General features: G+C 41.0%; 1 protein-coding gene across 3 annotated transcripts in view; it reads right to left on the bottom strand.

The window, feature by feature from the left end:
- Positions 1 to 466: 466 nt before the first annotated feature.
- PIBF1 (progesterone immunomodulatory binding factor 1) overlaps positions 467 to 26253 on the bottom strand; it is a 213295-nt gene continuing 187508 nt past the window's right edge. Inside the window, exons 17-19 of one of the 3 annotated variants that reach the window (XM_079779469.1) lie at positions 12785 to 12958; positions 4158 to 4244; positions 467 to 2327 (exon numbers count right to left, since the gene is read on the bottom strand). In XM_079779469.1, the coding sequence (XP_079635595.1) occupies positions 4206 to 4244; positions 12785 to 12958 (213 nt within the window). In that variant the 3' untranslated portion in view covers positions 467 to 2327; positions 4158 to 4205. Of the gene's footprint in view, positions 2328 to 4157; positions 4245 to 4720; positions 6084 to 12784; positions 12959 to 26253 lie in introns of those variants that run through there. The other 2 variants (XM_079779468.1, XM_079779467.1) reach the window with 2 other exon arrangements.

The raw sequence follows: 26253 nt of genomic DNA on the forward strand, positions 1-26253 counted from the left end.
AAAATATTCGTTGTGGGCCAGGAGTTTGACATGCTTGGAGTACAGAGTACATAGTTCAGATTATTATGGTGGAACAGCGAAAACTTTTTGGAATGAATGGTATCTGAATTGAAAATTCACAATGTCTTCTGAAAAGCTAGCTTTCTTTCTTTTTTTTTTTTTTTTAAATAAAAAATCTTTATCATTGAAAGTATTACAAATGTCCTCCCCTTCCCGCTCCTTCTAGAGCCCCACCCCCTCCTCCAGGCCTTCACCACACAATTGTCTGTGTCCAGGGGTTACACATATATGCATACAAATTCTTTGGTTGATCTCTTCCCACCAACCTACCCCTGCCTTCCCGCTGACAGTCCACAGTCTGTTCCATGCTTTTATTCTCTGGATCATGAAAAGCTTTCATATCATAATCTAACCAAGATTTATTAATAGTTATTATGGTAAGAAATAATAAACTTTTTTGAAGAGTATTTCTAGAAATAAAAGGAAAGAGGGAAAAATTAAGGATTTTAAGGATGCTCAACCAACTGAGCCACACCATCCAGGGCAAGTTAATTTAGTTTTAATGAAAGAATCAGGGTATCCTGGATTTAGGATGCATGCTGGACAAAGGCCATTTTCACAAACCTATGTTGCAGAAAGTCATATATAGTGTTAGAAGATGTACCCAAATCAAACCGGGGGAGATTTGGGTTTTCAGGCCATTATCAGATTTACAAGTATTTATTATCAAAGGCTTTTTCTGTTCTCTCACGTTCACTAATAGCCTATGCTAATGTGACTTTCAAAGAACTTATTGAACAGATAGTATTCTCTATTCAAATCCACCAAGATAACCATTGATATGCATATCAGTGGTTCTTCACTAGGTGGGGGTGTTTTGTCCCCAGGGGACAAAAGACATTTTTAGTTATTACAACTGAGGAGGGGGTGCTACTGTCATCTAGTGGTGGAGGGCAGAGATGCTGCTACATATCCCACAATTCAAAGGACTGCCCCCCACTCCCACCTGAATAAAGAATTATCCAGCCATTATGTCAGTAGTAATTGAGAAAAACCTGATAAATATCTCTCCCTCTTCCTCTAACCCTCTTTTCCTTTAAATTGTATCTCTTGGATGAGAAATGGAGCATGTTTTATGACAAGAGAGAAAATCACACTGAGATGTGAGAGAGAAACATCAATTAGTTGCCTTCCGTATGTGCCTCAACTGGGGATCTAACCGGCAACCTAGGTATGCGCCCTGACTGGGAATCGAACCCACAACCTTTGGTGTACGGACAATGGTTCAAGCAACTGAGCCACCCAGCCAGGACCTTTCCACTGAATTTTTATTTGACCAATGAAATAACAAACTTTTTCTTTCTTTAAAACATTTTTAAAATTGATTTTAGAGAAAGAGAGGGAGCAAGACAGAGAAAACCGATTTAAAAAATATATGTATTTTATTGATTTTTTACAGAGTGGAAGGGAGAGGAATAGAGAGTAGAAAGTTAGAAACATCGATCAGCTGCCTCCTGCACACCCCCTACTGGGGATGTGCCCGCAACCAAGGTACATGCCCTTGACCAGAATCGAACCTGGGACTCTTCAGTCTGTAGGCCCAGGCGCTATCCACTGAGCCAAACCGGTTAGGGCAAAACATTGATTTTTTTGGTTCCACTTATTTGTGCATTCATTGGTTGATTCTGTATGTGCCCTGACTGGAGATCGAATCGCAACCTTGGTGTACTGGGACATGCTCTAACCACCTGAGCTACCTGACCTGGACAGGGGAAATAACAAAGTTTCTACCAGATTTAATTGGTTAATATAATATCAAATAAATGGTATCTGACCGCCATTACTGAGCACTTGAAGTGCTTTCCAATAGATTTCATAAGTAATTCTTAATTTAAAAAAATGGAAGATGTTTGGTATTTGTGTTATGATATTTAAACTTGAAATTTATACTGTTAGAAAATATATTCACCAATATAACAGCTGTATATTTATAAGCCACACAATTTAAAAAACCTTGAAAATGATTAAACGTACAAATTTTCATCAGTCTATTTATTTTGTAACAAAATAGATAAAACCAAATATTAAATTATACTATTGTTTGCCTTTTATACATATTGATTATTATGCTGAAATCTGTTAATTTACCATTTGGTGAAAATAAATTTTATATTAATTATTTTAAAAATGCCAAGCACATGATTAAGATAAACTTCTTGTTCATCAGAAAAAGAACTTCAGGAGTAAATAGCGATATAGCAAATCCATTCAAAACACTAGGTCTTCATCTTTTGTTTCTTAGACCACTCAGGTGCTTCCTTTTTGGTCTGTTAAAAAGAAAGAGAGAAAATTAAGTAAAATGCTTACTAGGAGGATAAGAAAGGCAATTCATAGAACTAAGTACCAATATGCATTGGGGCTTCTTATGTAAGATTACAGTAAATAATCACTTTTCCGAATTCAGAAGGATACTTTAGGGACAAAGGTTTTATGTTTTGTGAGAAATAATCTCCCACCTGGTATGTCTGTAGAAAAATACACATCTGTGTTTTCTGGCTCAAAGCCTGTATTTAACATATTGTACGGAAGTGAGTATCATATGAATTGTTTCTATGTTCAAAGAGAATTATGAAAAAAAAATCAAGGACACAGCTTCTTTTTTTGTCAGTCTCATCTATCTATATATGGACATTCATTCATTCAATAAACATTTATTAAATAATGACTAGATCCAAATCACTGTGCTTTGGCTCTACTGAATTGCTAAGTATTTAGCACAGTTCTTCTTGGTTCACTGCTCAATCACTTCAGCAGTACAGAGTAGTAACAAAAAGGCAAGGGAGGTAGACTTACAGAACAAAGCACTCAGAACTCCTTATATAGGGCCTTACATAGGCAGTCAAAGCAGCCTATTTTATACATGACAATATGTTAAATATGAAGCTTACTGCTTTTCCACTTCCATCTGTTTAAAGTTATAAAGGACTACATTCCTAAATATATATACATATATGTATGCAGGCACATAGATAAGTATGATACTTACAAGTTTATGTTTTTCATAATTTTATATGCCATAGTTGACACATAAAATGTTGGAAGTGACCTCAGTGGTCAGCTCCTCTTGACCTATCCACGCCCTTGGCCAGCTTCAATGACCACCACATAAGCCAGGTTCAGTTACCACCAAATACCTTCCCTCCTCCCCGCATTGCCACCTTTATACCATAGCTCTAACCTGAGCTACAAATGCTTTTACATGTTGTTCCCCACAGGCAACCAAAATTCAGTATGTCAAAATGAACCCCCAATCATCCATATTCTCTTTCTTGGTAAAAGGTACTATACTTTGCTCAGTCACTTCAACCAGAAATGTCCTTTTCTTCTTCATCTTAGATTTCTCCTTCTTTTCACTTGCTACATCTATTTTAAACAGTTCCCACCTTTTACTGACTATCTTTTAAACTCCTCATTCTGTTACTATCTTGACCCCAATGGCTTACCTTGGGCTCTTATCATTTCTGGCTTAATTCCTGCCAGAGTTTCCTAACTCTGATTTGGCTTTCTCTTCTATTCTGTTCAACTCATAGTCCACAATCTGTCCAAGCTTATCTTTCTAAAATGCAAAACTGCCTTAAAACACTTTAGAGTTCTTTCTTGGAAAGAAAAGTCCAAAGTCCTTAGTATTAAAGGAGAAAGAAATTTCCATGATAGGGAAAGGCCAGGTGCTATCTACCAAGAGAATTCAAAGGTGGCTGAGCTGAATGCTAGTTTATTAACTGGTGATGAGAAATGTAATTGTCCGTTGGCCAGAAATGCCTGTTACTTTTGCCAGTCTTATTTAAAAAATTTCTAAGCTAAGTCACAGACCATAAAGAAAAATCAGAGTAAAATTGGGGAGTTGCTTACTTCACTTGTAATCAGATCGAGATTTTCAGGTGACTGAAGAAAGGTGAGTCAGCTGCAAATCTAAGATTCTCACAATCACAGTCACAGAAGAACCAGTGTTTGTGAAATTGTAGGTCTCTTGAATTATATCTCAATACAACTGGAAGAAAACTGTAGCTTCTCAATCCATGGGTAAGGAAATCAATTTAAGACCAGATTTAAGAAAGAAAAATAATCGCACAGACTAGAATACAAAAATATCAGAGTACCTTGCCATTGTAGGGGTTAAGTTGTGCTCTGAGAAATTGTGATCTTCACTAAGTCATGATGTAAAATGGTTTTCTTAACTGTGGCTCCTGGACAAAAAAAAAAAAAAATCTAAAAGCCACTTCTACACACCAAGTTACAGATCGTCCAGCTTATAGCAAAGGGTATATAATTTGTACATCTCCACTTTCTTAGTCAACTGATACTAAAAGTTTTATTACTACTATGTGTATTTGGGAAGAAGCTAAATAAAACTTTTGATATTAAAAAGGAACCTTAAGACTCCAAAAGGGCAGTAAAAGAATTCAATGGCAGACAGTTCTTCTGATTTCTTTTATCTGTGTTGGTCCCTTGCAGACCACCCTCCCTCCATCCCTTTCCCTCCAGTACATTCTTTCTTCAGATGTGTTAATGAAGTAGATTTGCCACAAGTGTACCTCTGTCCTGAGGATTAACTGCTTTTCTACTTCCTAAATGGACTTTTCAGATCTTTGATTAAAATTAATTTTATAGCCTGCTCCCACAGGACTAATGCACGTTCCTATCTCTAGGTTACTGTGCGGGCACCTCACTTTCACTGTCATGTTCTAACTACTTCAATTTAGAATATAGGGCCCCTTAGCATCGGGCCCATACTTACTTCTCTAATCCTGTCTCTTGACACTCTCCTACATAAACTAAATTATTTGTAGTTGAGATTAGCTTAATAGCACTTCATTGAGCACCTACTATGTGCCAGTTCCTTGTTTTAGGTGATGGGGATATAAAAATGAATTAAGACCTTGTGACAAAACCTGCTGGCTGTCTGGCCTATATCTACTTTCCCCTTCTTAATAAGAGAACTCTAATTTTATTACGAGAGTAAAGGGCTCACCCAGGTAAAAACTACATTAATCAACCTCCTTTGCTACCAAGTATGGCCATGTGACTAAGTTGTGGCCAATAGGATGTGAGTAGATGTTGGTTAGAACTTATGAAAACGCTTTTAGGAGGGAGATGGTATATTCCCCATTTCTGCTTCCTGCTTACAATGCAGATGTGATGGCTGAGGCTACAACAAGCATATTGTGAATCTGAGGACAGAAGCCACATACCAAGGATGGCTGAAGAGAAAGGCAGAAGTAACTTAGTTCCCTGATGACTCCAAAGGGCCAAATATTAGGCCTTTAATGCTTATCTGAGAGACTGAACAATTTGCTTAAGCCACCGAACTAGGAGTGAAAAGCAATTCCTGGATATTGACGCTTAACCTTTAAAAAGTTAGTGTTAATTTTGTTTCATCTTTATCTTAGCACTCAGGAAAGTGTCTGGCCCCAGTAGGTACCCCAATGCCACACTTCCTTTGATGTTTGTGGCTTGAGGACAGTTCAGCACAGTGGTTAAAGAACAAGTTTGGGATGAAACAGGCTTCATCCATTCATTTGCAAACCTGGGAAAGTTGATGACTTCTCAGTTATCTCTTCTGTAATCTATAATAATAAAAGCGTAATATGCTAATTAGACCAGACTTCCTTCTGGACTACCTTCGAGACAAAGCTGGGGCTGTGAGAGAAGCCCAGGTCCCGGGTGCCAGAGGGAAGCTGGTGCCGGCAGCTGAGGGAAGGAAGGCCTACTATTGCACGAGTTCTGTGCATCGGGCCTCTAGTATGGAGATAATTAAAAATAACTGTGCTGGATATTCTGGGTACCCTCAGATCTATTCTCCATCCTTGTCCACCCGCTCTGTGCCCAGGAAGCTGTCAGTGGTGTCTTCTAGTTTCTGAAGTAGGTTTAGTCAATGGGCTTGTAGGTGGGAGGAGAAAGAAAGTGTGATATTTAGTCCCGAGCTCCTTCTTTGCCTGGCCATGGTTTGGTAGTGGCTAAATTCTTCTACAGGAGACCAAAGTTTCCATAAGAAGGCTCCGATCCCTCTCCTTGCGCCTTGAGACCTAGGAGTGACAAAAACGTCAGCTACTAGTCCTGAAATGTTCCTCATCACTTGGTTTCCACATGCTTGTAAACAGTCCCTTCAGAATGTGACATCTATTTGGTACAAGGACCTTGTCTGATACAGTAACCTACATCAGAGGGTGCTGAGGGAATAAAATGAGACAATGTCTGTAAAAAGCACTTAGTCCCTAATAAGTGCTAACTATGAATAGTATTTCCCACTTGATGTTTTCTCTGCCTGAAGAGCTCACTCCTATTTGTTTTTCAGGACTCAGCTCAAAAATCGCCTCCTCTAAGAAGCTTGCCCTGATACATCCAGGCTTCTTCTTTTTTTTAAAAAAATATATTTTATTGATTTTTTACAGAGAGGAAGGGAGAGGGATAGAGAAGTAGAAACATCGATGAGAGAGAAACATCTATCAGCTGCCTCCTGCACACCCCCCACTGGGGATGTACCGCAACCAAGGTACAAGCCCTTGACCGGAATCAAACCCGGGACCCTTCAGTCCGCAGGCTGACCTTCTAACCACTGAGCCAAACCAGTTAGGGTCATCCAGGCTTCTTTTGGTGTTCCTTTTAAGAACTTAAAGCCTTCAATACTTAACTTGTTATATCATTCTTACAATTGTTTATTTGAATCAGTCACTCAATAAACTGTGTATTCCTTAAAGTCATAAAATATTGTTCAATAAATGTTAGTTACATGAATAGATTTATTTCTACTGTCATTTTAAAATCTAAATGCTTTATATATTAATGATATACAATAATAAAGTATTTAGTGGTGGTTCCCTATATTATCCATAATTTTGACACTGAATACAATTACATTTTTGAATATTCAGTAATTCTTAGCCTTACAGGAATGTGAGAGTGTGGCAGAAATCTTTATATCCTTAATGCCCAGAACAGTGCTTGGCACAAAGGACGTGCTCGATAAACATTTTTGAATAAATAAATGAATGAATGCTGTTTTGGTCTGCTATCACAGAAGCCTCTCAGTTCTATTTAAGTTTGGACATAAAGTCTCATGAGAGTCTACATTCAAGAGTTTCCCCTACATAATGTGAAAGAAAATGCCTCTACAGTAACACAACAATATGGTTCCAATAACCGGACAACCACCACCCTGCATGGCGGGCAGTATTTATCATTCTCAGTAACACTGGGATTATTCAGTGGTAGTGACAATAACGAGTAAAACAGGGAAGTAGTATAGTCTGTTGTATGAATTAAAGTTCACTGATCTGTTCAATCTTTCTAGGTAAACTTCTGCCTTCAGTCATATGACTGTCTGAAATTCAGGTGACCTGTTCATAGACTATGTCACAGTGGTTTCTCATTTACATCAATATCTATGTTTAATCACTACTAAATTCAAATAAATTCCAACACAGATAACAGTGATTCTGGAAAGTTGATTTCTTATTCTCATGAGATGTATATTCCTCATTTCCAGATATTTTTATCAGTAAGGTACTATCTATCCTAAGTTTCAGATACTGGAAGCTTCTAAGCCTTTACCAGCTTTTGATTAGTACTGAGCAAGAAGCGTGAGATCACTGATTGGCAAATCATGGCCCCTGGTCTGTCTGTGTTTGGATTGCCTGCTAAGAATGGATTTGACATTTAAACAACAACAACAAAAAACAAAGAAACAAACAGGATATGCAACAGAGATTGTATGTAGCTACAAGCCTAAATAGTTACCAACTAGATCTTTAAAGAAAAATTTGCCAACTCCTAATAGATGACTGTTTAATCAATTGGGCATAATAAATCAATTCATGTACACAATTAACTCGTTTTTATTTTGGTAACTCCACTCTTTAACCTATTTAAACACTAGTGTTTCTTTTATATTAGCATATTAAAAAGATTATTTATCCTTCACACCCATAAGCTGGCACTTCATGTAACAAATTTTGTTATTCCTCTTCAGTTATTTTTTTAGAGAGGGAAGGGAGAAGGATAGGAGAGATAGAAACATCTATGATGAGAGAGAATCATTGATCAGCTGCCTCCTGCACACCCCCTACTGGGGATGGAGCCCGCAACCTGGGCATGTACCCTGATTGGGGAATCCAACCTGTGACCTCTTGGTTTCTGTGTCGACGCACCATTGCTGGGCCATACTGACTGGGCTAATTTTGCATTATCACCACATAGTCTTGATTTGACAGTATTATCTCTCAGTTTTCATAAGGACATAGCTGAACTCATACCTCTTTTAAAACTTTTTCTCTTATAAAAAAATAGTTTATTGTAGAAAAATAGATAAGCACAAAAAAGGAAATAAAAACTACTCAATTAATACTTTATATTTTGATTCTTCTTCATTTCATTCTCACTGCATAACCTTATCTCGAGGTACTGGAAAAATCTTACTACTACTTATGTACCGGTTAGAGTCAGGATTTCAGGATATCAGAATCAAGTTACAAAGCTAAAGTCAGAAATGTGGGAGGTCAGGGTCAGAAGGAATAATAGTTCATTGCTTAAACAGAGAAGGGTCAGCAAAGCAGATCCCAGAGGGTGATAGGCTTTAGGTCTCTGGCTATATCTTGTGGTTTTCATCTGACCCTATGTTTCCCATTAACATCTATGTGGTCCGTCTGCTTTCTTCCTGTAGATTGTAATATAAGGGACACATCAGAGTGTCTGTCATAATCCCAGCCAACTTTCTAAGAAAAACTTGCCTGGCAATGATCCTTCTGAATAAACAGCCCTGGGCAGCTTTATTTGGTGCCATGTGACCCCTGCTCACTATAATGGCAGCCATTCAGTAGGCTGGCTAATACCCGTCACAAGTCTTGCCACAAAGGATATCACCCAATAAGGATGAGCTGTGCCAATTAGATTCTTGCTCCAGGAAAATACAGGGAGGACTAGGTTTTAAGAGAGTAGATATGGGAAGGTACACAGAAACGTCTCAAGAGGAGCCGTGAGCAAGTTAATGAAGAAGTGGAAAATACGAATAACTAGAAACTGAGAGAGAAGCTGATATACCACGAGAGGAAAAGATCCACAGACTCAGCTGCAGAAATTCATATCCAGGCTGCCTTGTATCCAGGCTGGTAAACTGAGGCTTCCTGCTTTCTCCATCCTGTCAACTTGGTCTCCATTATTGCCATATAGATTCTTACAACAGTTACCCTTATTTACTCTAGATTGTAACTCTGTCACTTCTTAAAATTTTATTTAAAAAACGTTTTTATTGATTTCAGAGAGGAAGAGAGAGATAGAAACTTCAATGTTGAGAGAGAATCATTGATTGGCTGCCTCCTGCATGCCCCCTACAGCAAGCATGTCAAACTCAAGGCCCATGGGCCGCATGCGGCCCACAACCAATATTTTTGCGGCCCAGCCAATATAATGGTATGTAAGAAATGTTTTAATAAAAATTTCATAACTTAATTTTTACAATATCCTGTTATACATAACTAGAGGCCCAGTGCACAAATTCGTGCACCAGTGGGGTCCCTCGGCCTGGCCTGCGGGATCGGGCTGAAACCAGCTCTCTGACATCCCCCGAGGGGTCCCGGATTGCGAGAGGGTGCAGGCCAGGCTGAGGGACCCCACCAGTGCACAATCAGGGCTGGGGAGGGAGCGGGAGGTTGGCCAGCCAGGGAGGGACTGAGGGAGGGCTCCAGGGTGTGTCCGGCCCATCTCACTCAGTCCTGATTGGCCTGACCCCAGCAGCAAGCTAACCTACCAGTCAGAGCATTTGCCCCCTGGTGGTCAGTGCATGTCATAGTGAACAGTTGAGTGGCCTTAGCATATCATTAGCATATTATGCTTTGATTGGTTGAACAGCCGACCAGACACTTAGCATATTAGGCTTTTATTACATAGGATTATTAATAACAAACTATGATGTTCGTTAATGACTGATTATTATAATCGTGTTGCATTCATTTCCCTTATGCGCCTTACTCACAGGCGCACCATTTCTCTCCACTAATAATAGCAGCGAATATTTTAGCAGCTGATTGCCACATCATTAGTCTTGCACTGACTTGTTTGGTGTGCACAATAGGAAATATTTTGCTTTCGGAGAACAAGAAAAATAGGTATATTTGCATTATGCTTATTAATTTGTGTAGCTATTCAGTGTCTGGTAAGTTAATGTTCAAGAAAAAATATCAATTTTTATTAAAATGTTCTATTATTTTATGTTAACAATTACTCATTTATTTCAGCCCTTTGTAGTCAGCATGTCTCTATCGAAATAAACCTATGTTTCTATGAAAATTGAAGCTTTTTCTTTGCGGCCCACATAAACTTAAACCTTGTTTATTGGCTATGTTAGCCTTTGAGTTTGACATGCTCGCCCTACAGGGATCAAGCCTGCAACCCAGGAATATGCCCTGACCAGGAATCGAACCATGACCTCTTGGTTCATAGGTCTATGCTCAACTATTGAGCCACTGCGGCTGGCCACTTCTTTTTTACTTTAAAAGGTTGAACTCTGTAATCACCTCATTGATCTTGAGTAGCATTATCTGAATGTATAATGAAAGAGCTTAGATCAGAAGCTCCCATACTTGACTGATTATTATAATCATCTAGGGAGTTTAAAAATAATAAGATTCTGAGGACCCACTGAATCAGAATATCGCAGTTAAAATCTGGTTTCAAGTCTCTATGTTCAGATGGTAAATATATTTCTTCTGAGAAATTAAAGCATGCATGGGAAACCATGTTGAAGTACAGTGAAATATTTAATAGTTACTCCTATATTGATTCTATTGCTTTTCTATCGCTATTCCTACTATTTGTTAAAATACCACTTTCAAATTGTTCTTTCCTATTCTTTAACTAATTTCTGTGCGTACACATTTCTACCTAATATAAGCATTTCATTTAATGTTAATATGATTGATTTCATACTTTATGAGGAAACAGAGCAAACTATACTGTTTCATAAATAAAAGGGGATGGATGATACTTTGCATCCCTTTTATTCTTTAAAAAATATGTATATATTTTTTATTAATTTCATAGAGTAAGGGAGAGGGAGAGAGAGAGACAGAAACATCAATGATGAGAGAGAATCATTGATCGGCTGCCTCTTGCATGCCCCACAGTGGGGATGGAGCCCACAACCAGGCCATGTGCCCTGACTGAGAATTGAACTCTGACCTCCTGGTTCATAGGTCAATGCTCAACCACTGACCCACACTGGCTGGGCAATTCTTACCTATCTAATAAAAGAGTAATATGCAAATTGACTGTCACTCCAACACACAAGATGGTCGCCCCCATGTGGTCAAAGATGGCTGTCCCCATGTGGACACAAGATGGCCGCCACAAGATGGCCGGCAGAAGAAGGCAGTTGAGGGGGGGCAGGCCTCCAGGGGAGGGCAGTTAGAGGGGACCAAGCCTTCAGGGGAGGGCAGTTGTGGGGGGACCAGGCCTGCAGGGGAGGGCAGTTGGAGGGACAAGGCCTGTAGGGGAGGGCAGTTTGGGGTGACCAGGATGCAAGGGAAGGCAGTTAGGGGTGACCAGGCTGGCAAGGGAGGGCAGTTAGGTGTGACCGGGCCAGTAGGAGAGGGCAGTTGTGGGCAACCAGGCCTGCAGGGAAGGGCAGTTGGGGGCAATCAGGCCGGCAGGGGAGGGCAGTTGGGGGCGACCAGGCCAGCAGGGGAGGGTAGTTCGGCATCGATTAGGCTGGCAGGGGAGTGGTTAGGGGTGATCAGGCTGTCAGGCAGAAGCAGTTAGGGGCAATCAGGCAGGCAGGCAGGTGAGCGGTTGGGAGCCAGCAGTCCTAGATTGTGAGAGGGATGTCCGACTGCCCATTTAGGCCTGATTGGACATCCCTCAAGGGGTCCCAGACTGTAGAGGGTGCAGGCTTGGCTGAGGGACACGAATTTCGTGCACCTTCCCTCTAGTATAAAACAAACATTTATAAACTAGCGTTCCCGTTGCAGGAAAAATCCTGCAATAGGGTTTCCTGCTGCACTCTACCCCACCCTGCCTGCTCTCCTCCCTTGTCCCCCGCCCCTCGTTCTCCGCCAGCCCCCCTGCTTTTCTAACTTCTCCGCCAGCCCGCTCTCCTTCCTTCTCCCCTGGCCCCGCCTCCGCTCCTCCCTTCTCCCCCAGCCCGCCTTCTCTGCCAGCCCGCCTGCTTTTCCCTTCTCCCCCGGCCCCGCCTCCGCTCCTCCCTTCTCCTCCCTGCAGCTTGCTTGCTTCTCTGCAGCTTTGCTCCCTTCTGCAGTGCTTGGCTTCTTTCTACGCTGTCTTGATATGCAAATTAGCCGCCATCTTTGTTGGGGTAATTTGCATATTCATCCTGATTGGTTGGTGGGCGTGGCTTGGGCGTAGCGAAGGTGTGGTCAATTTGCATATTTGTCTATTATTAGATAGGATATGTCTTCCTGATTCCCCTATAATTAGTCCCTGGAGACTTAAGGAGGTAAATTCGAGATTAAGGTTAATTTCTGGGCAAGTCCAACATATTAACTAGAAAAATAAAACCCAATTATCAGCTATAAGATAGGATATATAAATATCCTACTGAAGCTTCCCTTTTCTGAATATGTATGTATATGAGGTATACAGATATTTCTAGGCCCTTTCATTAAACTACTAAAATTAGTTTAAAACCAATATGAACAAGAGGCAAAGAGATTTAAGTAAAATGTATTTAGTGAAAAACAGATTAAAATTTTAAGTTGTTTTTTCTTTTTGTACTTACAAAGAGTGTTGGTTTGGGTATAAATATATTATCTTCATGTTCTCTAGGCACATTCAAAATCTTTGATTTTTGATTTTCTGTCACATTTTTTGATTCCGTTTTAGTAAGAAGTAACCTGTCCTCAGAACGCTGACTGCGCATATTAGTGAGAATCTGCTTCATTGCTGCCAATTCCTGTTGATATATGAAAATAGAAGAAAGCAGCAAGTATGATTTCAGCACATCTATAATAATAAAAGTGTAATATGCTAATTAGACCATACGTCCTTCTGAATGTCCTTCTAGATGACCTTCGGACGAAGCTGGGGCTGCGAGGGAAGCCCGGGTCTCAGGTGTCAGAGGAAAGTCGCCGGCAGCCGGGGAAAGGAAGGCCTACTCTTGCACGAATTTCATGCATCAGGCCTCTCGTAGACTAATAAGGATTGACATTAAAACTTATTTTTATTCTTGGAGTAGAAGAAACAGTTGAAGCAATTATACTATATAAAATAACATACTAATGAACAATAACAGACATGGCACACATGGTCACTGACAGTTTTAGTATGATAAACAATAAATGTCATCCCATAGTCTAATGGTTCCTAAGTTTTTCTGCACATTGGAGTCACCTGAGGAGCTTCAAAAACGACTGAAGCCTGTGCCTCACTCCCAGAGATTGTAAAATAATTGGGTTGGGGAGCGACCTCAGCATTGAACATTTTAAAAGATCTCCAGGTGATTCTAAGGACAGACAAATGTGAAAACCATTGGCATAGTTACATTCCACTATAATTTTTCTACATGTTTGTTGAGTAAATTATTTAGCCATTTAACTTTTTCTACTCGTAAACTATACAATTTCCTTCTGAAATCTTATATGAAGATGGGAGGGAATAAAAGAGTCCAATTTTTTTTTTCTTGCTTACTAATCAGCAGCTCAAAAAATAATTTGAAAACATCTTCAGAATGTAACCATGGCATTCCCTATTGTCTTACAAATGAAAAATGGAGTTAGCTTTATCCAGTTGCTGTTTGGACTAAGAATTATTATCTGAACTTGTTAAGGAACTCAGGTAAAAATTTTCACTCATTCCCTCTTCCAAGTCTATTTTGTCTTTTATTTTTCTCTATAGTCAAACTTTTAGCACCTAACATTACTTAGTGGATATTTATGGTTAATCACTACATTGACTCAATCAAACACAAGCATGTGGACAGAGGACAGAATAAACTCTCCTTTATTATATGTAGAACAGTGGGAGGCTGTTTATTTCATCTTCATGCCAAGACACAAACTTACAGTGATAGAAAGATGTTCTGCTCCCTTTTACTAATCTGTTTATAGACATCAGCTCTGTGTCAGAGCAAGTTCCTACAGGCCTTTTTTTCTTTCTGGCTGTCATTAGTTCTATTTAGAACCATCTAGCTTGAGTGGGTATTTAAAAACAGAGCTGTTGAGTTTAAGCCACAGAGCTTAATAAATCTTAGGGCCAAGCGAGAAGCTGGAAGAAATGGCACTGGAATCTTCTTTCTCCTTTTGCAGTACTGGGGTTGGCTAGGCCAATGCAAATGAGAATGGCTGCATTTCAGACTTGGCCAATATTTGAGCCTTTTGTGTGTATTTTTTTTTGTTTGTTTTTTTATTTTTTAGGTTAGACATCTTTATTTTATTTTTTATGGTCATTATTTTATTATTATTATTTAAATTTCTTTATTGATTAAGGTGTCACATATTTGTCCTTATCCCCCCATTCCCATCCCACACCCCTCCCCACGGATGCCCCCACCCCCCTGTTGTCCTTAACATTGGTTAGGCTCATATGCATGTACACAAGTCCTTTGGTTGATCTCTCCCCCTTACCCCCACCTTCCCCTACCCTCCCTCTGAGGCCCGACAGTCCGATTGATGTCTCTTTGTTTCTGGGTCTGTTCTTGTTCATCAGTCTATGTTGTTCATCATTTCCCCTAGATGAGTGAGATCATGTGTTACTAGAAATATACTTATAAGAACCGAATGTGAGACGAGCACTAATAGTTATGCTGACAGGCAAATGAATCAGTCTGTAGTGAGTTTCTTTCTGGACCAACAGTTCTTTTGAGACCCAATTTCCATGTCCACCAGTTCCTTATGTGTACATGTCGGCACTGACTTTTCAGCTCTGGATGGTGGACAAATGGCGGTAATGCAGGTCCGACTCCCTCTGGTTTGGTCTCGCCCGGACCCAGGGGCACGGCTTCACCCGGACCCAGGGGCGCGTGGCCTCACCCGGACCCAGGGGCGCATGGCCTCACCCAGGCCCGGGACCCAGCCTCATCCGGACCCAGGGGCGCGGTCTCACCCGGACCCGGGACCCAGCCTCACCCGGATCCAGGGGCGCACGGCCTCACCCAGACCCGGATCCAGCTTCACCCAGACCCAGGGGCGCGTGGCCTCACCCGGACCCAGGGGCGCGTGGCCTCTCCCGGACCCAGGGGGGCAGCCTCACCCGGACCCGGGACCCAGCCTCACCCGGATCCAGGGGCACACGGCCTCACCCAGACCCGGGATCCAGCTTCACCAGGACCCAGGGGCGCGCGGCCTCACCTGGACCCGGGACCCAGCCTCACCGGATTATTTGAGCCTTTTGAAGGCTCTTTTTGCTTTCAAGAGAATGTTATTTCATTTATATGCTCCCCTAGAGTGAAGTAAATGACCACTGATTTAATGTTAAACATTCCTGGTATTATGGCAGCTTTCAGTCCCTGTTCTACTTACTACAAGAAGTAGAAGGGAAAGGGAGATGACAGTCTCTCAGCACATCCAAAGAAAATTTCTACCTGAAACCACCTCCCTTTAACGGCCATAACTTTTTTATTTTGGTATGAAGGTTAAAAAAAAGGAAAAAATTATCTCCCCCCCAAACTCACCTACCTCTAGTCTACAGATAAATAAGGTAAAGAAGATCATACTTGCAGGGGGGAGGGGGGAGGCAATGAGCACGAGGAGGAAAAAAAAGGAAGAAGTTGCATGTGTACTAGGCAAAGGGTTTGGCCCCTAAGTGCTCTCGAGGAGACCATCTTTTGTTTCTCTGCTGCTGGTATAGGAGCAGTTATAGGAAACAGATGATCCCTGAAGTAGGAGACAGAAGAGAAATCAAATGTCTTTGCTTTATCCAGATGAGGATCACCCAAATGTAGGGTTCTGTCAAAGCACTGCTTTTTTTGAATATATTTTTATTGATTTCAGAGAGGAAGGGAGAGGGAGAGAGACATATAAACATAAATGATGAGAGATAATCATCAATTGGCTACCTTCCACACGCCACCCACTGGGGACTGAGCCAGCAACCTGGGCATGTGCCCTGACCAGGAATCGAACCCTGACCTTCTGGTTCATGGGTCTACGCTGAACCACCGAGCCACCTTAGCCAGGCTCAAGGCACTACTTTTGTTCACTGATAGTATTAAACAGTGTTAGCATGGTTTGTGAAACCCAGGTAAGGAACATTTCAAAAGCAACAAGTTTCTGTAAAATTCCTGTTAAGGTAATACAATGGGTACGAAAATAAAATGTAGAACAATTTTGTTCAGTTTTACTGTTTGATCATATAGATGATCCGTTTCATATTATTGGTAAATTTGAGAACAGAAAATTCCACTTTAACATCAAATAGATCAAATAGTATCCAAAATACCATCATCTACTGAACACAAAGAAAGCCAAGCACATGTAGTGGCAATATACACTGAGTGGACAGATTATTATGATCTCTGAACACATAATAATCTGGCCACTCAGTGTATATCCTGTATAATAAAAGGCTAATATATAAATTGTCCCCTCGACCAGGAATTTGACCAGCAGGCATGCTGGCCAACCGCCCACGTCTCCTCCCCGTGGCCAGCCTGGGCAGTCGGGCATCCCTGGAGGGGTCCCAGATTGGAGAGGGTGCAGGCTGGGCTGAGGGACATCCCCCCCCCCCCCCCCCCCCCCGTGCACGAATTTCAAATACATATATTAGAGGCCCAGTGCACAAAATTCGCGCACAGGGGTGTGTGTCCCTCAGCCCAGCCTGCAGCCTCTCCAATCTGGGACCCCTCGAGGGATGTCCGACTTCCCTCTCACAATCCAGGACTGCCGGCTCCCAAATGCTCACCTGCCTGCCTTCCTGATTGTCTCTAACCACTTCTGCCTGCCAACCTGATCACCCCCAACCACTCCCCTGCCAGCCTGATTGATGCCTAACTGCTCCCCTGCCAGCCTGTTTGCCCCTAACTGCCTTCCCCTGCAGGCCTGGTCCCCCCCATCTGCTCTCCCCTGAAGGCCTGGGTCCCCCCCAACTGCCCTTCCCTGCAAGCCTGGTCGCCCCCAACTTCCCTCCTCTGCTGGCCTGGTCACCTCTAACTGCCCTCCTCTGTAGGCATGATTGCCCCTACTGCCTTCCCTTGCAGGCCTGGTCCCTCCCAACTGCCCTCCACTGCTGGCCATCTTGTGGCAGCCATCTTATGTCCACATGGGGGAAGCCATTTTTGACCACATGGGGGCAGCCATCTTGTGTTGGAGTGATGGTCAATTTGCATATTACTCTTTTATTAGATAGGATAGAGGCCTGGTGCATGGGTGGGGGCCGGCTGGTTTGCCCTGAAGGGTGTCCTGGATCAGGGTGAGGGTTCCCTTGGGGCGTGGAGCGGCCTGGGCGAGGGGCCTGTGGTGGTTTGCAGTCCGGCCACGCCCCCCCCCCGGCGACCCAAGTGGAGGGCCTGGTATCTGGGATTTATTTATCTTCTATAATTGAGACTTTGTAGCCTTGAGAGAAGCCAAGCCTCCTGCTTGTTCCATGGCAGCAGCCATCTTGGTTGGGTTAATTTGCATACTCACTCCTGATTGGCTGGTGGGTGTGGCTTGTGGATGTAGCAGAGTGATGGTTAATTCGCATATTACTCTTTTATTAGATAGGATAATTGAAACTTTGTAGCCTTGAGTGGAGGCCTGGGCCGGCCAGGATGTGCAGGAAGCTTGGCTTCCTCCACTGCCGGGGAAACCCAAGCATCCTGCTTGCTCCGTTGCCGCAGCCTTCTTGGTTGGGTTAATTTGCATACTCACTACTGATTGGCTGGTGGGCGTGGCTTGTGGGTGTAGTGGAGGTATGGTCAATTTGCATATTACTATTTTATTAGATTGTGTATATATATATTTATATAAACACACACACACACACACACACACACACACACACACACACACACACACGAGGCCTGTTGCAGGAAGATTCCTGCAATAGGGCTTCCTGCAGCGGTCTGCTTTCTTTCCTTCTCCCCTGCCCTGCCTGCTTCCCTCCCTTCTCCGCCGCCCCACCTGCTTCCCTCCCTTCTCTGCCGCCCTGCTTGCTTCTCTGCAGCTTCGCTCCCTTCTGCAGTGCTTGGCTTCCTTCTACGCCGTCTTCAGTCTTCACTTTCTGCCTGGATATGCAAATTAACCGCCATCTTGGTTGGGTTAATTTGCATACTCACTCCTGATTGGCTTATGGGCATGGCTTGGGGCATAGTGGAGGTACAGTCAATTTGCATGTTTCTCTTTTATTAGATAGGATTTACACACACACACACACACACACACACACACACACACACACACACACACACAGAGTGGCCAGATTATTACGCGTTCAGAGATCATAATAATCTGGCCACTCAGTGTATTAGTACTAGGTGAGAAGTCAAAGACACAGACATTCCTGACTCTATTATTAATTGTGTAAATACAGACAATCTACTCTGGTTCAATGAGCTTCAGTTCCCTAATTGATAAAATGTATGCTTGTGTTACCTTTTTGGATTTTTGCCAATCTGATAAGTTTTTGGGTATGTTTGTTTTGCATTTCGTCTACTGTGAGGTTGAATAGCTTTTCATATATATAAGGATATTTCCTTTTCTACTGGGTGATTGGTCATTTTCTTATACTTTTCAAGGAGCTCTTTATATGTTAGAGATATCAGCCCTTTGTAACATGAATGGCACTTTTTTTCAATTAATTTTTATTTGACTTTATTTACACTTTTGTTTTTTTGTGTTTTTTTTTGCTATGTACTTTCTGATTCTGATGTAGCTGAATATGTCAGTTTTCAACTTTATAGCCTTCTCCATGGTTCTTCTTCCATTTTCCTCAAGTTACTTTTATGGTTTCTTTTTCTTTTATTTTTCAAACATTTAGATCTTTGATCTGTTTCAAGTTTATCCTGGGCTCTGGTGATAAGTGTGGTGGATTAAACATCTTTTTTTCCCATGGCTAATCTGTAATAACATTATGTACTGCATAGACAAATTTTTCCTCATTGATTTGAGATGTTAACTTTACCATATAGTAAACATCCATAAGTATATGGTTTATTTCTGGACTTTTAAACTCTATTCCAATGGTCTTTTTATTCATTCATGCACCAATGTTCTACTATTTTAATATTTTATGATTCAAGTGTTTTCTGGCTATATTCTTAGAGATAGGGGCTCAAAATCATACCATTTATTTAGCTCCTATTTCAAGCTTGACTTTCTTATAGTTATTCCCCTTTCTTCTTTGAGTTCTGCCTTTTCCCCCTTAATGGATGAAACAATATATGCCCTTTAAAAAATATTACCTAAGAATATCTAGCTTCTTAATCATAATATTCACAGGAATCAATTTTGACTGACTGTTTTTAAGACCGATGCACAGTTGTTATTCTGAAATTTATTTTTATTGCACATTTTGGCAAGTTCCATTATTTCGTGCATCTCTCTTTTTGTTATTTGATGGCATACAGTCTAGTATGTTTTCAAGAGAGGGTACTGTGGAAGAAAGTACTGTGTTTTCTTTCAGAACTTGGATGGGATTACTTCTCTGTTCCAAAGTCAAATTTCTGAGAACTCTGATGTCAAGCTGATTCCTGTATCTTTCGACGTATTTTTCTCTCTCTGAAATCTTCTATATTGTTTAGCTATTCCTTAACTTCCATCTTTTTACCTTTTCTAAGTCTTAGGAGAATTCGCTGACTTTTTAAAAAAATATATGTTTTATTGATTTTTTACAGAGAGAAAGGGAGAAGGATAGAGTTAGAAACATCGATGAGAGAGAAACATTGATCAGCTGCCTCCTGCACACCTCCCACTGGGGATGTGCCCGCAGCTAAGGTACATACCCTTGACCGGAATTGAACCTGGGACCTTTCATTCTGCAGGCCGACGCTCTATCCACTGAGCCAAACCGGTTATGGCGAATTCGCTGACTTTTGCTCACATACTTATACTGGCATTTTTACTTAATACAGTAACTTCATGATTTTTATTTTATTTTATGATTTTAGCAAAATTTTAAAATATCACAAATTTTTACCACCACTATTTGTTCATTTATTTACTAGAGGCCCGGTGCATAAAAATTCATGCACCCGAGGGGGGTCCCTCAGCCTGGCCTGCCCCCTCTCACAGTCTGGGAGCCCTCAGGGGCAGGAGGAGACCTGGCGATCAGGAGAAGGTGACGCCCCATCACACCTCTGCTTCTACCACTGCCGGCAGCACAAGCCTCGGCCAGCCCTGGTTATCTGAGCCTCGGGCTGGCCCTGGGCAGCTGGGCAGCCTCCATCTGAGGCTTGCCTGTGCCTCGGGCTGGCCCTGGGTGGCTGGGGAGCTGAGGAGACTGGGGGACTGCGGAGGCAGGTGTGCTGCACGCCTGCTGCCCTGGCGGGGCTGAAGGGACTGGGCACCGACATCTTGTGGCTGTGGGCACCGCCATCTTTGAGGGCGTGGCAGTTAATTAGCATATTACCTCCTTATTGGCTGTGGGTGCCGCCATCTTTGTGAGGGCGTGACAGTCAATTAGCCTATTCCCTCTATTAGATAGGATTTCCTTTTTTTTTTTAAACATGAATTGTGTTTTAATCTTGTTTGGTTATCTTTTGGGGGCCTTTTTCTGACTTGACCCAGGGCTCTGAGCACTTCTCCAGATAGGGCTGAATGAAAAGACTGCAGCAACAGATACAATCAGCATCTCCATGAACTTGAGGCTCCTCTGGGGCAAAGCAGACTCTCTATAATCCCAAGGATTTGTAAAAGGGGAAATCACCACTAGCCTCTCCCCCAACTCTGCATCCCAGCCAAGCCTAAACCTCCTGAAGCCAGAGTGAGCATGAGGCCGTACCACCTTTGATACAGACACTAAACCAATCCTGAGGTTGCTCACAGGGGAGGTTGCCCAATCCAACCCACACCCCTGTGGTGGTCCAACAGGGTTGAGTCCTGAGATATAACACCCCACTCGATCCCCACTAGCTGGAATCCACAGTGCCTAGTGCCAATTTAGTCTCCCACTATTTCTTGTTTTATGAAAAGACTATTTTCTCAAATCTTTCTGAAGAAACTAATTACAATACTTTGTAAGTTCTTTCCTGCTCCAGAATTTTCTTTTGTTTCCTTTGGGGAAGAGGTTCAGTTTCTCTGCTTATTCTGATTTTTTTCTTTTGTGCTATTAATTTTCTTGCATTTTCTGATGGTCTTTGGTTGTGTCTTCCAACTTATGAACGAATGAGCAGATTAAATGTTTTCTTTCTGCTGTTATGGGCCATTCATCTGAATGAAAGAGTACAACATCTGTACATGTGGACAAGAAAATCTGTCTAGCAGACTTTACTCTAGGGTCCTCAGGCAGAATATAGATTCTCTTCCCCAAAAGGAAAACGTGGAATGTCTTAATCCGGAGCCTATCCCCAGCAAATCACTCAACAACTTTGAAGCCATTTCTCCAAATACATTTTAAAATTCCTGTGTGTTTTTTTAAATTATAAAGCATTACTTGTTCATTGTAAAATTCAGATACTGAAAAAGCACCATGCCCAATCCTCTTTTTTCTTTTTATCATTTGTTAGACACCTTTAAATACTATTCTATAACACAGTCTGATTTACAATAATATTCATTAATTCTTTTTTTTATACCATAATTGCCCTTTTATTTCAAAAAAATACAGGAAATAATTTTCAGAAAATCTTATTTTATAAAAGTACTGCTTATATCAAACATTTTATATCACTATCAATTCCATTGAAGAGCTGCCTTTTTTTTTAAGGTACTAATTCTTATTGATGGGACACTTGCCCTTGAAATAGAAAGTTCCCATTACTTATTTAAATGTCAAAATTAAGATTATTGAGAAGTATATTGCTTTATGGCTGGCCAAAATGCTGCTAGCACATTTTAGGTAAATAATAATCTTTTTTAAAACTATGAGGTCATTCTGTTTAAAACTTTTAGGATAACTCACAGAAAATAGATAATATTTATTCAAACTACACTCTGAAGGGCTGGGCTATTATAGACACTTATATGTGAAGCAGCTCTTTAAAGAAATAAGATGCCTATACAGGTCTGTCTGATGTAACACACATAACTGAAATTAATAAAACCTGGAAGACCAATAGTGTTATGCTATGTTCTGATCGCCAATTAGACCTGAGAGACTCTGCCAGCTGCAAAGGAGAGTCTGGCTTTAGAAACATCTATATGTATAAAACCCTAATATGCAAATAGACCGAAAGGCGGAACAACAAAACAACCGGTTGCTATAATGTGCGCTGACTACCACGGTGCGTGCGGAACATGGCAGGCATTGGTAGCAGGCGGCAGATTGTGGAACATGGCGGGCATCAGCCACGGCAGGATAGTGGAGCAGGTGAGCAGGGGTGCCAGACCAAAGTGGGGCACTGGTCACTGTCATGGGGCAAACTTCTGGTGGTTACTGAAAATTCTTTGCTCCCATGTGCTCACACCTGCTGCTGGTGCTGGCTCCGCTCGCACCCGCTGCTGGCACCCGGTGCCGGCCCTGATTGTTCAGCACCGTCAGCGGGTGTGAGCAGTGGCTGCCGGTCCAATCGCCCCGAGGGCTTCTCTACCTCCCCCTGCTCCTGAGGGGCGATTGGGGCCAGCAGCCACCTCTCACACCCGGTGCCGGCGCCAGCCCCATTTGCACTCACTGCTGGCACCAGCCCCAATTGCTCTGTGCTGTCAGTGAGTGCGAGAGGGGCCGGTGCCGCCAGCGTGTGGGAGCGGCGGTGGCGGGAGTGGGGCTGCCAACAGACAGGGGACTGGGGGCCATGGCGGGAGGGGCTGGGCAGCGGCACGGAGGATGGGCCGTGACTCATCCCTGTGCCCACCACAGCCTCATGGCCCACAGTTCCTTTCAAGGTGCACGAACTCGTGCACTGAGCCCCTAGTGACTTAAATAACAGTGAAATTTCAAAAAATTTTATTACTTCTTTTTCATCATCATGTACAGAGGTGTTTTATTTTTTAAGCTTCTCATGCATATGAATAGTTTAGGCACAAATGGTCTACTAAATGTTTGATTTAAAAAACAAATAATAATATTTATTAATTCTGACATGCTTTTATGCTCATTTTGAAAAAACTAATAGTATATGTGTTATAATTCTAGCATATCAAATACAGAGGAAAATTACAGTAACTTCAATAATTAATGAACCACTCATTAAAATTAATAAATGTAGACTTACTTTTAATCATATAATTGAAACTTAAGCTAAAACTAAAACAAAACAAAACAATAAAAAACACACTGCAGTAAAATAATTACTCTTCAAAATTGAAGAAGTCGAGGGCAAGAACTTTCTTATGAAACGTCCAGATGATGATAATCATGATGATGATTGTTATTGTACAAATAATCTCCATGAAAGAGATATATTGCTGTCTTGAATCCAAAAGCACATAGCTTGGCCATTTATATAAACTATTTGCATAGAGTGGTGCTTATTAAAACAGCTCAACTGCAGAGCAGCTGCTTAACAGTATTGCATAGTTCATGCCAATAAATTGCTGAAAGTTGTAAACTCTGCAAAGATGTTGGCAAGGGGACACATAGATGGCATTTCTTGATGAAAATAGCTCTGACAAGTATAATGCAAACTATGTGCTCCACTGAAGGTTAAATGTAGGTGCTTTTATATAGCAATACCAAAGTTTCATGACTAACAAGTCAGGTAATTCTGTGTAGCACTTCTACTTGAGGCAACACGATGTGAAACCTTACCATATTTAATTATTTTTTAAAAATATATTTTTATTGATTTCAGAGAGGAAGGAAGAGGGAGAGAGAGATAGAAACATCAATGATGAGAGTGAATCACTGATGGGCTGCCTCTGGCATGCCCCACACTGGGGATCAAGCCCACAACCTGGGCATGTGCCCTGACCGGGAATCGAATGTGATCTCCTGGTTCATAGGTCGAGGAATGCTCAACCATTGAGCCATATTTAAAACAATTCATACAACATTTAAACTTCACTTAAAATGTTGATAAACATTTTATTATGAACATTGTTAAAGAATCAAAAAGAAGAGAGCCTAGCACATTGAACCTTTAGTTCTATTGTTCAACTTTGACAATTATCAACCTTTTTCTAATTTTTTAAACAGCTTTATTGAGATATTATTAACATACCATATAGCCATCCATTTAAAGTATATCAATCCATGGTTTTTAGTAATGTGCAACCATTACTGTAATCAATTTTTAAATATTTTATCTCCTCAAAAAGAAATCCTGATTCCTTTAGCTATCACTCCTCTATTCCACCTTCCTCCCAACTTCCATGCCCTAAGTAACCACTAATCTACTTTCTTCCCTGTTGTAGTCACCTCATATGAATGAAATCATATAATATGTGGTCTTTTGTGACTGGCTTTGTTCACTTTGCATAATATTTTCCCAAAGTTCATCTATGTTGTAACATATATCAGCATTTCATTCTGTCTTTATGGTTGAGTACCATTCTACTGTATCGATACCACACATTTTGTTTTCCATTCATCAACTGATGGATATTTGGGTTATATCTACCTTTTGGCTACTGTGAATAATGCTGCTTTAAACATTCGTGCACAAATTTTTGTGTGAATGTTGTCATTTCTCTTGGGTGTACACTTCAGAGTGGAATTGCTGGGTTACATGGCAACTCCATATTTAACTGTTTGAGGAATTGCCAGATTGTTTTGTCAACATTGTTTAATCTGTTTCCTTACCAGTATTTTGGAAAATATTTTAAAGCAGATTTCAGACCTCAGATCACTTCACTTATAAACACTTTAGTAGAGATTTTTATGAGATAAAGATTTAAAATAATACCAACATAGCATTATCATATCTAACACAATGCAGTTTAAAAGAAAATGTAAATTTAATTCAATCATCTATCCTATAGAGTGCTCAATAAGAATTTTATATTATCAAAACAAATTTCAGCACAGTGTTTAATGTATGATTTTTGATGAAATTAAAATTATACCTTGAATGCCAAAGCACTATACTCTAAATACTAGACAAAATAGATTTTGCATGGCAAAACTGTTAGAGCCTAGGCTGAGTACCTACAACTGCATAATGCTTTCCACAGTCCCTCAGTCTTTTCATCTAAATACCTGCTCCCTTTTGTAGGCTAAACCTCATCCTAGGATGTCTCGTTGCCTCAAGGGGAGGATATAAAGTTTTTAGGTGTGGAGAGAGGAAGAGAAAGGATAAGAATTAACATTCACTGAGTATCTACTATGTTCCAGGCTTTGAGGTAAGTATTTTCCATAATAACTTAAAACTCTCCTAAATACCCAGGAGGTAGCTATTAACTCAAGTGTGAAGATGAGGAAACTAAGGTTTAGAAGATTTTTAGAAATTTATCCAAGTTCATTAGCTACCAAGAGGTGAAACTAGGATTCAAATGCAAGTCTCAGTGGGTTCAGATCTGTTATTTACACAACACAGATACCGTCTATCAAGGCTTTTGATATACACAATTTCAGATTTAGAAGGGATCTTCAAGTTATTTAACATAGCATCTATAAAAAACAAGGCAATATAACAATAGTGACAATAATAACAAAACGGAGCAAAATAAAACAAACAAAACAGGTCTTGTTTAACATTAGTTGGCTTTTTTTTTTGGGGGGGGAGGACCTAAAGAATTATAAATTTATTAGGTCATCTGGAAAACCAGATGGCTGAGCCCCAAAATGGTGCCAGCCTACCATTAGGTTTTAATTCCAACCTTTGGAGACATGGATACCAAGTCTATTATTGCCTCGTTCATATGCATATTTTGAATTTCTTATATCTAAGTCTTCTCTCAACACCCCCAGTTCATTCATCTCTCTTGTGACTGAAAAGGATTCTTTCATCATCTGAATTGTTTTCCTCAGATTACCTGCTAGTGATAACACATTTGGGCCTAGAACAGAAGAAAGAAAGAAGTCTTGGGTAGAGCAAAGTGGAATAAGGCCAATCTACTCCTCAGTCTGAAACATTTCCGATGACATCAACATTTTTGGAGACATACCCTATGACTGAAAGCTTAGGGAGAGCTCAAGTGTTTAAACAAATGAGAAATAATTGTGCTGTCATAGCTTAGGAGACTTAATTAATCACCTGAGACATTCTTCCCTGAACTTGGATATTATCTTAAGGTCATT

Source organism: Cnephaeus nilssonii (assembly GCF_951640355.1).
Source record: "Cnephaeus nilssonii genome assembly, chromosome: 8".
In the NCBI taxonomy this organism is placed as follows: domain Eukaryota; kingdom Metazoa; phylum Chordata; class Mammalia; order Chiroptera; family Vespertilionidae; genus Cnephaeus; species Cnephaeus nilssonii.